Source organism: Miniopterus schreibersii, assembly GCF_964146895.1.
Source record: "Miniopterus schreibersii genome assembly, chromosome: 19".
Classification (NCBI taxonomy): Eukaryota; Metazoa; Chordata; class Mammalia; order Chiroptera; family Miniopteridae; genus Miniopterus; species Miniopterus schreibersii.
This window is the reverse complement of record NC_138119.1, coordinates 31612579-31625016: the sequence shown is the minus strand read 5'-3', so window position 1 is coordinate 31625016 and position 12438 is coordinate 31612579. Positions and strand designations below refer to the sequence as shown.

At 50.2% G+C, this 12438-nt stretch overlaps 1 protein-coding gene across 5 annotated transcripts in view; it reads left to right on the top strand.

The window, feature by feature from the left end:
• Positions 1–12438, top strand: part of NFASC (neurofascin) — a 160260-nt gene that overhangs the window by 91868 nt on the left and 55954 nt on the right. For all 5 annotated transcript variants that reach the window (XM_081120684.1, XM_081120685.1, XM_081120683.1 and 2 more), the window contains 3 exons: positions 8699–8804; positions 10521–10717; positions 11154–11276. In XM_081120684.1, the coding sequence (XP_080976810.1) occupies positions 8699–8804; positions 10521–10717; positions 11154–11276 (426 nt within the window). The remainder of the gene's footprint in view (positions 1–8698; positions 8805–10520; positions 10718–11153; positions 11277–12438) is intronic.

Here is a 12438-nt window from a genome sequence, read left to right as displayed (position 1 = left end):
ATGGTCTCAGGGCTGTGGCTGTGACTTGGGCTGCCTGGTGCCTGCTGAGCGAGACTAGAAGGGGTAGGTTGGAACGTCAGAGTATCCCCTGTGGTCTTGAATTGCCCATCGAAGCGGAGTTTCCAGGGACCAAATGAGTGGATGGTTATTTACCTAATTCCTGAGCTAGATCCTTCAGGCTCTCTTGGCTAGACTGATCAGGAGGACAGGTGGCTAGGAGAGGGTTGGGAAGGGGGCTATGTTGCAGAAGACTGTGGCTACAGGAGACACTAAAATAGAGCCCATTAGAATGCCAATGTGGGGGAGCCAGGCACTGATTCCTGCTGCTTTAACTGTCCCACAGTAGAGTTGAAAAGTAAAGTCCATGTCATTTGGTTTTCCATGGTGGAGGCATTATTTTGCCATCAGAATCACAAAGTGAGGGGCTTAGAGCGCTGATCTAACAGTGTCTCCACCAGCATATCTGTGTTTACGTTCGTGATGGCCCATTGACCGGCAGCCATGCTTCTTGGCCCTGCGTTTCGAGGTGCACCACCTTTGTCACAGTCCTGACACTCCTATCAGGATGTCTTGCATCCCAGTGCTAAAATGTGGGCACACCAACTCTGTCCCCTTTTCCTTGATACCAGGAATAGATGGAACCCACATGATTCCGATGTTGGCTTGGGTAACAGATGTCTGGGGAGGGGGAGGAGAGTTATATAACCTCCAAGAATTCTCCACTGAGCTCTCCAAAGCCAGACCCTGGGACCTGGAGCTAGCAGAGGTTAGAGAAGACTTGCAGGTGTCTCAGCCCCTCCCACCTCACTTCACCAATACTAGCTACCCCAGAGGAGTAGGCACTTTGGATGAGAGAAGGCCAGGAGAAACTATAAGGTAGGCCCAGAAGCAAGCTGGAAAAGGCCCCTGCTGCCCTCCTGGTAGCCCCAAGTGTGTGTGTGTGTGTGTGTATATGTGTGCGTGCATGTCTGTGTGTGTGCATGTGTGTGCGCACTCTGGGAGGTTACAGGGGAGCTGTGAGAGGAACTGTTCCACAGAGACCATCTGTACTGCTGGCTCGAGGAGATTCTCATTACAGTCCCAGGCAGACCATCTAATAAGGAGCATGGTGAGGCCCTCCCTCCCCCTGGAGACGGGCTGCTGAGGAAATTGGGTTATTGGGGAAGTGGGGAAGCCTCATTTCTCTTGGGCGCTTCTCCTCCCTCACTCACCTGCCACTTTGATCCCCAGGGCTAGAGGGCAAGGAGTTCCTGCAAGGTGAGCCTATAAATAGATGGCTTTGACATCTGTGCCAGGACTCTGGGTTTCTGAAGCTCTACCAAGCCACAGGCAGGTGACTAAGCGGTCAGTCTCTTCAAGTACCACCTGTGGAGCCCAGAGCTGCGAGTGCCTGACCTTCCCACCACCCTCTCCCCGTGGGAGGAGGACCTGGAGGGCCCACCCTTCTGTGTTCCATCCACAGAAACTCAGGCCCTTGCTTGGTCTGGGTCATACAGCCGGTGGGTGATGGGGTCGCAAGAAGAGTCCAGGTCTCTTGATGACCCCTAGTTTGGCGCTCAGCATGCCCCACACTGACCTCTAGCAAACCTGCCTCCTTTCAATTCTTAGAGCTCCGCAGAGTAGCAGCTGCATTTGTCCTGCTGAAAGCTGAGTGTGTCACAGCATCGTGTCCTGTGATTCTCACAGCTGATCCACGAAGTGTGTGTTGTCCCTAGCGGTCAGGTTAGAAGTCTGAGGTATGGAGAGATAAAGATGTTTCTCCAGCTCCTAAGTGGCAGGGCCAGCATGTGGCCACAGCGCCTCTCTGAATAAGGAGGGGAGTCCATCTGGGACACATTCCGGTGTGCCAAGCTGTCTCAGGAAACTCGCTGCCTCATGCACCTCCCTGGTGACTGCTGGCACAGTGGCCATGGGGACGACTCGAGAATGCGTCTACCGAAGCTGAACACAAGACAAGAGAAAGGCAAGCCCTCCAGTTGCCCTGGGAAGAGGCCCTCTACAGCCCAGTTTCTCCCTCCCGCTTCCCAGATTATCTGAGTCCATCCTTCCTTCTCGCCCAGTGGAAGAGGCTGGGGAAAGATCAGGCATTCCTCCCCCTCCCCAGCTTTATGGAGATATTACTGACACAAAACATGTAAGTTTAAGTATAACGTGATGATTTGCTACACATATAAATTACGAAATGATGACTACAGTAGTATTAGTTAACACATCCATCCCCTCACGTATTTGTGTGTGGCAATAACGTATAAGGTCTATTCTCTTAACAGCTTTCTAATATATAATGCAGTACAGGCGTACCTCATTTTATTGTGCTTCACGTGATTGCACCCCACAGATACTGCATTTTTTACAAATTGAAAGTTTGTGACAACCCTGCCTTGAACAAGCCTGTCGGCACCATTTTTCCAACAGCATTTGCTCACTTTGGGTCTCTGAGTCTCATTTTGGTAATTTTTGCAATATTTCAAACTTTATTATTATTATTATATTTGTTATGGTGATCTGTGATCTTTAATATTACTATTGAAATCATCTTGGGGCACCACAAACCACTCCCATATGCGATGGCAAACATAATTGACAAATGTTGCATGTGTTTTGACTGCTCCACTAATTCCTTGAGACACAATATTGCAACTAGGCCAATTAATAGCATCACAATGGCCTCAAAGTGTTTAAGTGAAAGGAAGAATTTCACGTCTCTTACTTTAAATCAAAAGCTAGAAATGATGAAGCTCAGTGAGGAAGGCATGTCAAAAGTCAAGATAGACTGAAAGCTGGGCCTCTTGTGCTGGTTAGTCAAGTTGTGAATGCAAAGGAAAAGTTCTTGAAGGAAGTAGAAGTGCTCCTCCAGTGAACACACGAATGATAAGGAAGCAAAACAGCCTTATTGCTGATGTGGAGGAAGCTTTAGTGGTCTGGATAGATCAAACCAGCCACAACATTCTCTTAAGTCAAAGCCTAATTCAGAGCAAGGCCTCAACTCTCTTCAGTTCTATGAAGACTGACAGAGGTAAGAAAGCTGCAGATGAAAAGTTTGAAGCTAGCAGAGGTTGGTTCATGAGATTTAAGGAAAGAAGCTGTCTTCATAACATAAAAGTGCAGGTGAAGCAGGAAGTGCTGATATAGAAGCTGCAACGCGTTATCCAGAAGGTCCTGCTAAAATAATTAATGAAGGTGGCTACACTAGACAACAGATTTTCAATGCAGATAAAACAGTCTTCTATTGGAAGAAGATGCCAACTAGGACTTTCATAACTAGAGAAGAGAAGTCAATGGCTGTCTTTAAAGCTTCAAAGGACAGGCTGACTTTCTTTTTAGGGGTTAATGCAGCCAGTGACTTTAAGTTGAAGCCAATGCTCATTTACCATTCTGAAAATCCTAGAGCCCTTAAGAATTATGCTAAATCACCTGGCCGGGCATGGCTCAGCGGTTGAGCAGCGACCTAGGATCCAGGTGATCAGGGTTCAGTTCCTGGTCAGGGCACATGCCCCGGTTGCAGGCTCAGTCTCCAGTAGGGGGCATGCAGGAGGCAGCCAATCAATGACTCTCTCATCATTGTTTCTATCTCTCTCTCCCCCTCTCCTTTCCTCCCTCTCAAATCAATAAAGATATATATATATTTTTAAATGAGTTCTTTAAAAAAAAAGAATTATGCTAAATCTACTCTGCCTGTGCTCTATAAATGGAACTACAAAGACTGGGTGACAGGACATCTCTTTATATCATGGTTTACTAAATATTTTAAGCCCACTTTTGAACCCTGCTGCTCAGAAAAAAAATTCCTTTCAAAATATTACTGCTTATTGTCAATGCACCTGGTCACATGAGAGCTCTGATGGAGATGTACACTGAGATTAATGTTATTTTCATGCCTGTTAACACAACATCCATGCTGTAGCCCATGGATCAAGGAGTAATTTTTACTTTCAAGTCTTATTATTTAAAGAAATACATTTTGTATAGCTGCCATAGATAGTGATTCTCTGATGAATCTGGGCAAAGTAAATTGAAAACCTTCTGGAAGGGATTCACCACTCTAGAAGTCATTAAGAACATTCACGATTCATGGGAAGAGATCAGAATATAAACATTAACAGGAGTTTGGAAGAAGTTGATTCCAACCCTCTTGGATGACTTTGAAGAGTTCAAGACTTCAGTGGAGGAAGTATCTGCAGATGTGGTGGAAATAGCAAAGAGCTAGAATTAGAAGTGGAACCTGAAGATGTGACTGAATCGCTGCAATCTCATGATCAAACTTGAATGGATGAGAAGTTGTTTCTTACAGATGAACAAAGAAGGTGATTTTCTGAGATGGAATTGCTGGTGAAGATGCTGTGAAGACTGTTGAAATGACAACACAGGATTCAGAATATGACATAAACTTAGTTGTTAAAGCAGCAGCAGGGTTTGAGAGGATCGACTCCAATTTTAAAAATAGTTCTGTGGTAAAATGCTATCAAACAGCATCCCATGCTACAGATAAATCGTTTGTGAAAGGTAGAAGTCATCAATGTGGTAAACTTCATTGTTGTCTTATTTTAAGAAAATGAGACACCCACCAGTCACCCAACCTTCAGCAACCACCACCTTGATCTTTCAGCAACCATCATCATCAAGGCAAGACCCTTGAAGGCTCAGATGATAGTTTGCACTTTTTCAGCAACACAATATTTTTAAATTAAGCTATGTACATTGTTTTTAGATATAATGCTATTGCATACTTAATAGACTATAGCATAGTGTAAACGTCACTTTTTATATGCACTGGGAAACCAAAAAAATTCATGTGATTCACTGTATTGCAATATTGGCTTTGTAGCGGTGGTCTGGAATCAAACCCCTATATCTCTGAGTTGTGCCTCTACTATTAATTACACTTGCCATGCTGTAAATTAGATCCCCAGAACTTATCCATCTTATAGCTGGAAGTTTGTACCTTCTGACCAATATCTCTCATTCCCTAGCCCTTGGCAACCACCTTTCTATTCTGTTCCTTCAGTTTGACTTTTTTAGATTCCACATATAAGTGAGAACATATCGTATTTGTCTTTCTCTGTCTAACTTATTTCACTTAGTGTAATGCCCTCAAGGTCCATCCATGTTGTGGCAAGTGGCAGGAGGTATCTTCACACCCTCTTCCTGGCAGCGTTTTCACGATAGCCATGACATGGGAAACAATCTAAGATTAAGCACTCTTAACTTTCCCTGTCTGTTGGGGAGGGGAGCGAGCTGAGGGCTTGGGGGGCTCAAACCAGAGGCTGCCCTGCCAGGTGTGCCCTTCTGCTCCCTTGCCCCTTCATGGGGCATTATCTGTGTCTGGAGGGTAGGGCATTGCTTCTGCTCTGGCGAGTTTGGGTGCAGCAGGCTTCCAGGAGCAGAGCCGGGACTGCTACACGGTCCCTCCTTGAAGGGCCCGGCCTCCAGTCCCCACCACTTTGCCAGTGGAGTCACACCCACCCACCTCCCCCTCACCAGCTTCAAGAACAGTGTGACCTTTGAAGAAAGCAGAGAGTCACCTCATCAACCAGAGGGTTTGCCAAAAAAATTGAGTCTGCTGGCAGATTGCCCCACTGTCTCCTTCCCAACATCAAGGGACTCCCCATTTTTCTCCTAGGAGCCCACAGACGGGGGCAGTGCCATGGGAGAAACACTTTCTCCTCACCATCATCCCACATAGGCTACAGGATGACCTCAACAACACACAGGCCCAAGCGTGCATGCACACACACACATTCCTCCCCCCGAAGGATGAGCCCAGAGGTCACAGATATCAGAGTGAGGGAAAGAAAAGAGGCACATGATTACTGGGTGGCATCTGCCTCACCCCCCGCGGAGCCTGTTGGGAGATTTCCCCCCGCCTGGGACCCAAAAGAACAAACCTATCCTCCAGCATTTTCCATAGGAGAGAAGGGCAGGTGGTGTGACACAGGATGGAGAATGGAGGGGGCACAGGACTAGGCAGGCGGTCCCCACTGTCTTCTCCCTGTGGCAGCTTATCTTCTGGGTTGATTGTGTCCCTGTAATAAATTCCTTGGTAGCACAGTGGTGGCTGCAGATGTCATTACCTCTTTAGGCAAGTAGATTCTCAAGAGGCTCCTGGCCTGATTTCAGTGTGGGGCTGGGGACAGTATCCAGCCAGCTCCAACTGCTCTGAGAGTCTCTGCTCCCTCAAGGTCTCCCCTCTTACTTACCTTTGTCCAAAATGTCAAGGAGAACAGAGTGCCAAGACCCCCCACCTGGCAAAGATGGATTTGTAAAAAGAGCTCTGGATCAGGCAGCAGAAGAGCTGGTTCTCATTCCAGTTCTATAACAGGCTTCCTGAGTGATCTTGACCAAGGACTTCCCTTCCCTGGATTTGAGATTCCCTGGACAACGTCTAGGGATCTTTCCACTGAACCAACATTTGATGGAATAAAAGAGAGGCTTGAAGACCCACACAGGCAAAGCAGAGCCTTTGTCAGGCTTCCCATCCAGGGTGAGGCCAGTGCCTTCCACTGTCTGTGAGGACCCAGGAGACACCAACTCTCTCTTGAGATGAAAAACCAGGAGCCTGGGCTATGGTCAAAAAGAGTGGGTCAAGTATCAGCTCTGATTCTCCTGAAAGTGGCCCCTTGGCCCAACCTCCCCCATGCCCCACCCCTGTAGGAGTACGTACCATCTAAAACCAACCCCACTGCTGTCAGTCTTTCCAGAAAACTGTGCGTGGCTGAAGACGCTGCTGTGGGAAGCTCCACGGAGCATGTGTTCGGAAACCAGACTTCTGCTTTGCCCCCGGACGTTTCATTTCTTTTTGTTTCCTACCCAGGGGGCCAGGCAAGAGGTACAGCAGCCTGAATTTCTCTTCTGTGCCAGAGCAGGCCACACAGTCTTTGCCCACTTGAAAGAATTATTTTGAACCTTTTCATGGGCCTTGCTCTCAAGATTTTCACTCAGAGCGTGTATAGTAGAACACATTCCTGCCACCCTCCACCTCCCCTCTCTGATGTCTGTCTTACTTCTCCTGTGACTCCTCCTGCAGCTCTTGGTCCTGTCTAACTCTGCCTTCTCCCTTCCTGAGAGACCACCCCTTTCTGAGTCCACATCTCACTGTGGTCAAGTCAGGAAGCTTCAGGGTCACCGTGGCTCATCAGCAGCCCCTGCTTCTCCCAGGAAGCACTCACTTGGAAAAAGTCAGCCTCAACACCGCACAATACCTGACATCCACAGCAGCATGAAACGACAAAGTCATATTATTTGCTGATATAATCATAAGGAAAAGATATCTCTAAAAGTTACAACAGATGTTCTCTTTTCTTCGGACAAATTTCAACCAAGACCTTGTCCGCACAAAGAACATACCATCTAAAACTTTGTGTTCAAAGCGTGGTCCACAGACCATCAGCATGCGCATCACTTGGCTGCTTGTCAGAAATGCAAGATCTGCCCAGTTAGAGCCTGCATTTTACACACACACCCCACAGGTGATTCATATGCTTGTCAAAGTTTGAGAACATACACACCTGTACACGAGCATATCAGGTGTGGGCCGAGCAGGTGTGTGCCACCTGCCCCTGTATCTCTTTTGTAAAAAGCAGGGAGAGGAGCATTGGGCTCTGCTTCATCTCACAGTTCAGGAGTGGGATTTCTATAGGGCAGTGTAATTGCGCCGCGAGCAGGGCACTGGTCTGTCCCTAGAGTTTTCCAAGGGATGGCAAAGGAGGAGACGGTGAGGGAAGGTGCTTTCATGTGTGAAAGAGAACAGGGGCAGTGGGAGGAGGGAGGCAAGTGGACCTTGCTGGGCCCTTGGGGCTTTGTCCTGTAACAGTGCTTCTGCTCCACCCCTTCCCTGGCACCTCAGCCTCACCCTGGCACTGTTGGCCAAGGGGCGTCTAGAGGTGACAGCGGCATCTTCAGATCCCAGCCTCTTTAGAGCAGTGTTGCCACTTTTGACGTTTGGACTTGCCTGGTGACATCGTCATTTGGTTGGAAGCATGGTTCGGTCTCTCGGGGGAGGCATCGCCCTCTCCACGAAGCACTTGCTGGGTCCGTCCACACTGCAGCGTGGCTCTTCCATGGAGCTCTGCAGCTGGCTGGAGAGAATCTGCTCACGGTGCCCTCCCCTGGCCCGCTTCTCCCTCCTCCCTGCGTGCTGGGGCGTGAGGACACCTGACAATTGGACAAGTCGTGTGTGATAACTGATGTCTTCTTTTCTCCCCTCTCAATGCTAACCCATCGGAACTAACAGCAAGCATTCAGAATGAGCGTAAGTCCCGGCACCTCTCTGCTCTGTGCCTCTGGGAGGTAGGAGGGCAGGAAGGAGGGGCGGGAGAAGGCCAGGCGTGGGACACCAGGGGATTCTTGGCCTCTCCACCCTGCCTGCTGGGGCTTCTTGACACCAGAGCTCCGTAGTGAGGTCCCTTACCACACGGGAAGGGAAGAGGCACAGCCTATGGAGCATTGGACATGAGAGTGGGTCAAACAAAAGCCTGGCCTTCAGTTGCTCACGGGGAGACTGTGACATCTCAAAGGGATTCTTCATGCTTAGTCTTTGAGATGCATCCCTTTCCCACGGTCTCTAGAATGGGGCACTGTCCACCCCTGCTTGCCTGCTCTTCTGTGTGGTTCCTGAAGCTCTTAATTTCAGCCATTCTTCAAGCCAGGGACCTGGGCAGGTTCCTGTAGCCCTGACGGCCTACTGTCTGCCTTGTTGCAGTGTCCCAGCCCCCAACCATCACCAAGCAGTCAGTGAAGGACCACATTGTGGATCCTCGTGATAACATCCTGATCGAGTGCGAAGCAAAGGGGAACCCTGCCCCCAGGTGAGTGCACTGGCTAGAAGACCCAAGCTGGGTGGAGGGCAAGGGGCCACAGAGGCCACTTAAACTACTCCTTTGCCCCAGGCCTGATGACAGTTGGCATCTGAGAAATTACACTCATCCATTAAACACCCACAAGGTAGAAAGTACAATTTGGAAAATTAGGAAATTTAGCTGATGAGGAAACGGGACCAGAAAACTTCAGAGGCTTAAGGGCACACCAAAAAGCCAGGACTAAATACGTTCTCTGACTCTTAGTATAACACTGCCTGTGTTCCCATCATCCCCCATGCTCAGCTTGTAGGAAGCCCCACCCCCTCGCTAACTGAGTTTCATTCTGAGCTCGCCTCTGCTTGTTTGTGTGCACACCAACATCCCTTGGAGTGTCAGCAGACCCGAAGTGAGGGCCTGCCATGTGCCAGGCTCTGGGTTAAAGTTGTTCCTCACATTGTCTTATTGGGGAAGGACCTATGTCCTTGTGAAGTGGAGGCACAGAGATATTCAGTACCCTTTCCAAGATCACTCAGCTTGAGAGTGACAGAGCCTAGATTTGAACCCGGGCCTCTGACACCCAGGCCAGGTTTGTTTCTACTGGACGGTAGCTTTGGTGATGTGGGGATGGGATGCTATCTTTCCCCGTCTTTAAAGCAGCTTCCACAGTCTAGAGCTTTCAGGACCCTCATGCCAGATTCAGACCCAGATGTGGCAGGACTCCATGTAGGGGGTAGGAGTGTCAGCAGGAGAAAGGAGGCAAGGTGGAACCTCAGGTGTGTGGCAGCTTTCTCCCCCCCACCCCCCGCCCGCCCCCCCCTCACCTTCCTGCCCCCAGGTTTGCATGAGCCTGTGTAACAGAGTTTGGGCCTGGAACCAGCAGCGCCTCCCTCGCCCACGGTGGGAGAAGCAGGAGTCACCCCGAAGGGTCAGACAGGGCTTGGTGGCCTCGCTTCTGAGGTTTGGGCTTTCCCCATGGTTCCTTTATGGGGACGACGACTCTGTAACACTGGGCAGCCACTACTGCTCTGGCTTCTTTTAAGGTTATATCCTGGGCAACTACAGATGCCCATCCCCCCAGGAGAAGCAGAGGGTCCCTGTGATAACCTGGGGCTCAGGTTTACGCAGGCGGCCTCTCCTCTCAGCGCTGCCCCTTCTGGACCATACTGTGCAGCGATTGCCTTCCCATCCCCACCCACTGAGCAGGGGCAGATAACCCGAACCGTTTCCCTTTGGCTTTAGAGTCTGTTATCAAACAAGGAGGCCGGGGGAGCCCAGCCAGCTCCCCGCTGCGTGTGGAGTGCGGAGGGGGGGCAGGTGAAATAGGAACTTGAGTTGCATTCCTAGTTGGAGGCTGGGAATGCCCTGCGGTGGAAGCAGCAGCTGACTCTGGAGCTCAGAAAATCAAAATCACTGCCTACTCCTCCAAAGGGCATAACCCCCTGGGGCTACTTGGGGATCTACTATGTGGAACCTTGACTCCCAGCCTTGGCTGGGTACAGGTGCTGTCAGGGACCTGCCCCCGGGGATTCACCGGGGACACTTGGGGACGCTGCATTCAGAATTCCCAGGTGGTTCTGCCACTCAGTCCGGCTGGGGCCCATTGGTATGAAGGTGTGGTTTTGTGACTGAGTCAGGGACTAAGGTCCTGAGATTGTCACCTAGAGCCTGGAACCCACTCTGTTATTCTTTGTTGCTCCTGCCCCCCCCCCCACCTGTTGTCCACAGCTTCCACTGGACTCGAAACAGCAGGTTCTTCAATGTGGCCAAGGACCCCCGGGTGTCCATGAGGAGGAGGTCGGGGACCCTGGTGATCGACTTCCGCAGTGGCGGGCGGCCGGAGGAGTACGAGGGGGAGTACCAGTGCTTTGCCCGCAACAGATTCGGCACAGCCCTGTCCAACAGGATCCGCCTGCAGGTGTCCAGTGAGTCGCATGAGGCAGGGTCACAATCCCTGCTCCTGGGGACATGGGGGGGGGTATGGAGGGTCATTCATGGAAGAGCTCCCCTGCCCTTGGCCTGTTGGTGCTTTGGCGCCCTGTGTGTCCTGCTTGCTTTTCTGCCTCTGAGCAGGGCGCACCTCCCCCAACTCAGAACAGTCCCTTGAAAAGAAAGCTTCCAAACCAGAGTCTTGAGCAATGTCACCAGCCACTCTGGGCACAGGAGGAGGGGAGGGAGGGAGCCTTTGACGCCATGCATCCATTCAAACAAAAGGCCTCTCCTCCGCCTCGCTTGGACCCGGCCCCTGTCCCTCTCTCCTGTCTCTTCCTCCCCTCCTCACATGCCTGCCTCTAACCCTGGTCCTTGCCCTGGCCCCAGCCATCACCCTCATCTGTCTTTCACCCTTCTCTGTGTCCCCAGAATCGCCCCTGTGGCCCAAGGAAAATCTAGACCCAGTGGTGGTTCAAGAAGGTGCGCCCTTGACACTCCAGTGCAACCCGCCACCCGGACTTCCGTCCCCAGTCATCTTCTGGATGAGCAGCTGTAAGTCTTGGGGACCTGGTGTTTTATGCCTATTTTAATCTTAGGGAGTCGGGTGGGTGTGTTAAATGGGGAGGGCCTCGCCCAAGGCTAGACGACCTTGGCTCTTGAGAAGCAGATGTCAGGTGGCCACATGGCTAAGAACAGGCTCTGTAGAGACGCTGGTTGGGTTCATTTCCTAAGCCCCGCTGCTATTAGCTATGTGATCTTGAGCAAGTTGCTTAACATCTCTGGGCCTCAGTTTCCTTTTTTGAAAATGGTGATGATAATCGTACTTATCTAATAGAATTATTATAAGGATAAAAAAGTTAGTACATCCAAAGTGCTTATAACAGGACCAGACAGGCAGTAAGTGCTCAGTCGTATTTGCGACTATGACGAGTAAAAGTACAAGGACTAAGGAAGAAGAGGGGAGACTCTTTTTCATTAGGCCAGTTGAAGGGTTGATACCAAGCCTCTTTCAATCCTTGGTTGGTCTGGATTCGCTCTTGTCAGGACAGAAGTGGGGTATGCGGGACTGAAACCCCCGATAAAGGGGTGATGGGGAAGTAGGATGTTTGGCAGGCGGACAGTGTACCATCGTTCAGAGCTTGTCCTAGCTCTGTTTTGGAATGAGGCTCTTAACCACTCTGGACCTCAGTTTCTTCCTCTGTTTTCAATCAAACTAAAGGTGGGGGGATTATGAAGGTGACTGCTATCTATCTTCCTGGCTTCCCTTCCTCCCTCCACTTCTCCCTTCCCTTCCCTCTCCTTCCATTCCTCCTTTCTTATGTATGCATCCACCTGTCAATGTGAACACCCTCCTGCCTTCCTGTCTAGCCACCATTCTCTCCATTCCTGAATTCTTACCAGCCTGCTTCCTAAAGAGGCTGCCTTGTCAGTGAGGCAGCATGTGAGTTGTTTTGCAGAGTGACAGTGGCTTTGCGCCTCTCTTCCTCTCACAGTGCTCATCTGTGGGGAAGGCTGCCTGGCACAGACTGGGGGTTGGTCTGTTACCTAACAGTTCAGACCCTCCTCTCTAATCCCCTGCATCACACTTGTACCCCCTGAGCAGATCTCATGACCTTCTTTCTCTTTCCCTCCTCACCAACATCTCCCCAGCACAGGCCACTATCAACATTTCCCTGGGTTACAATAATTATCCGTAACTGGCCTTCCTGATCTT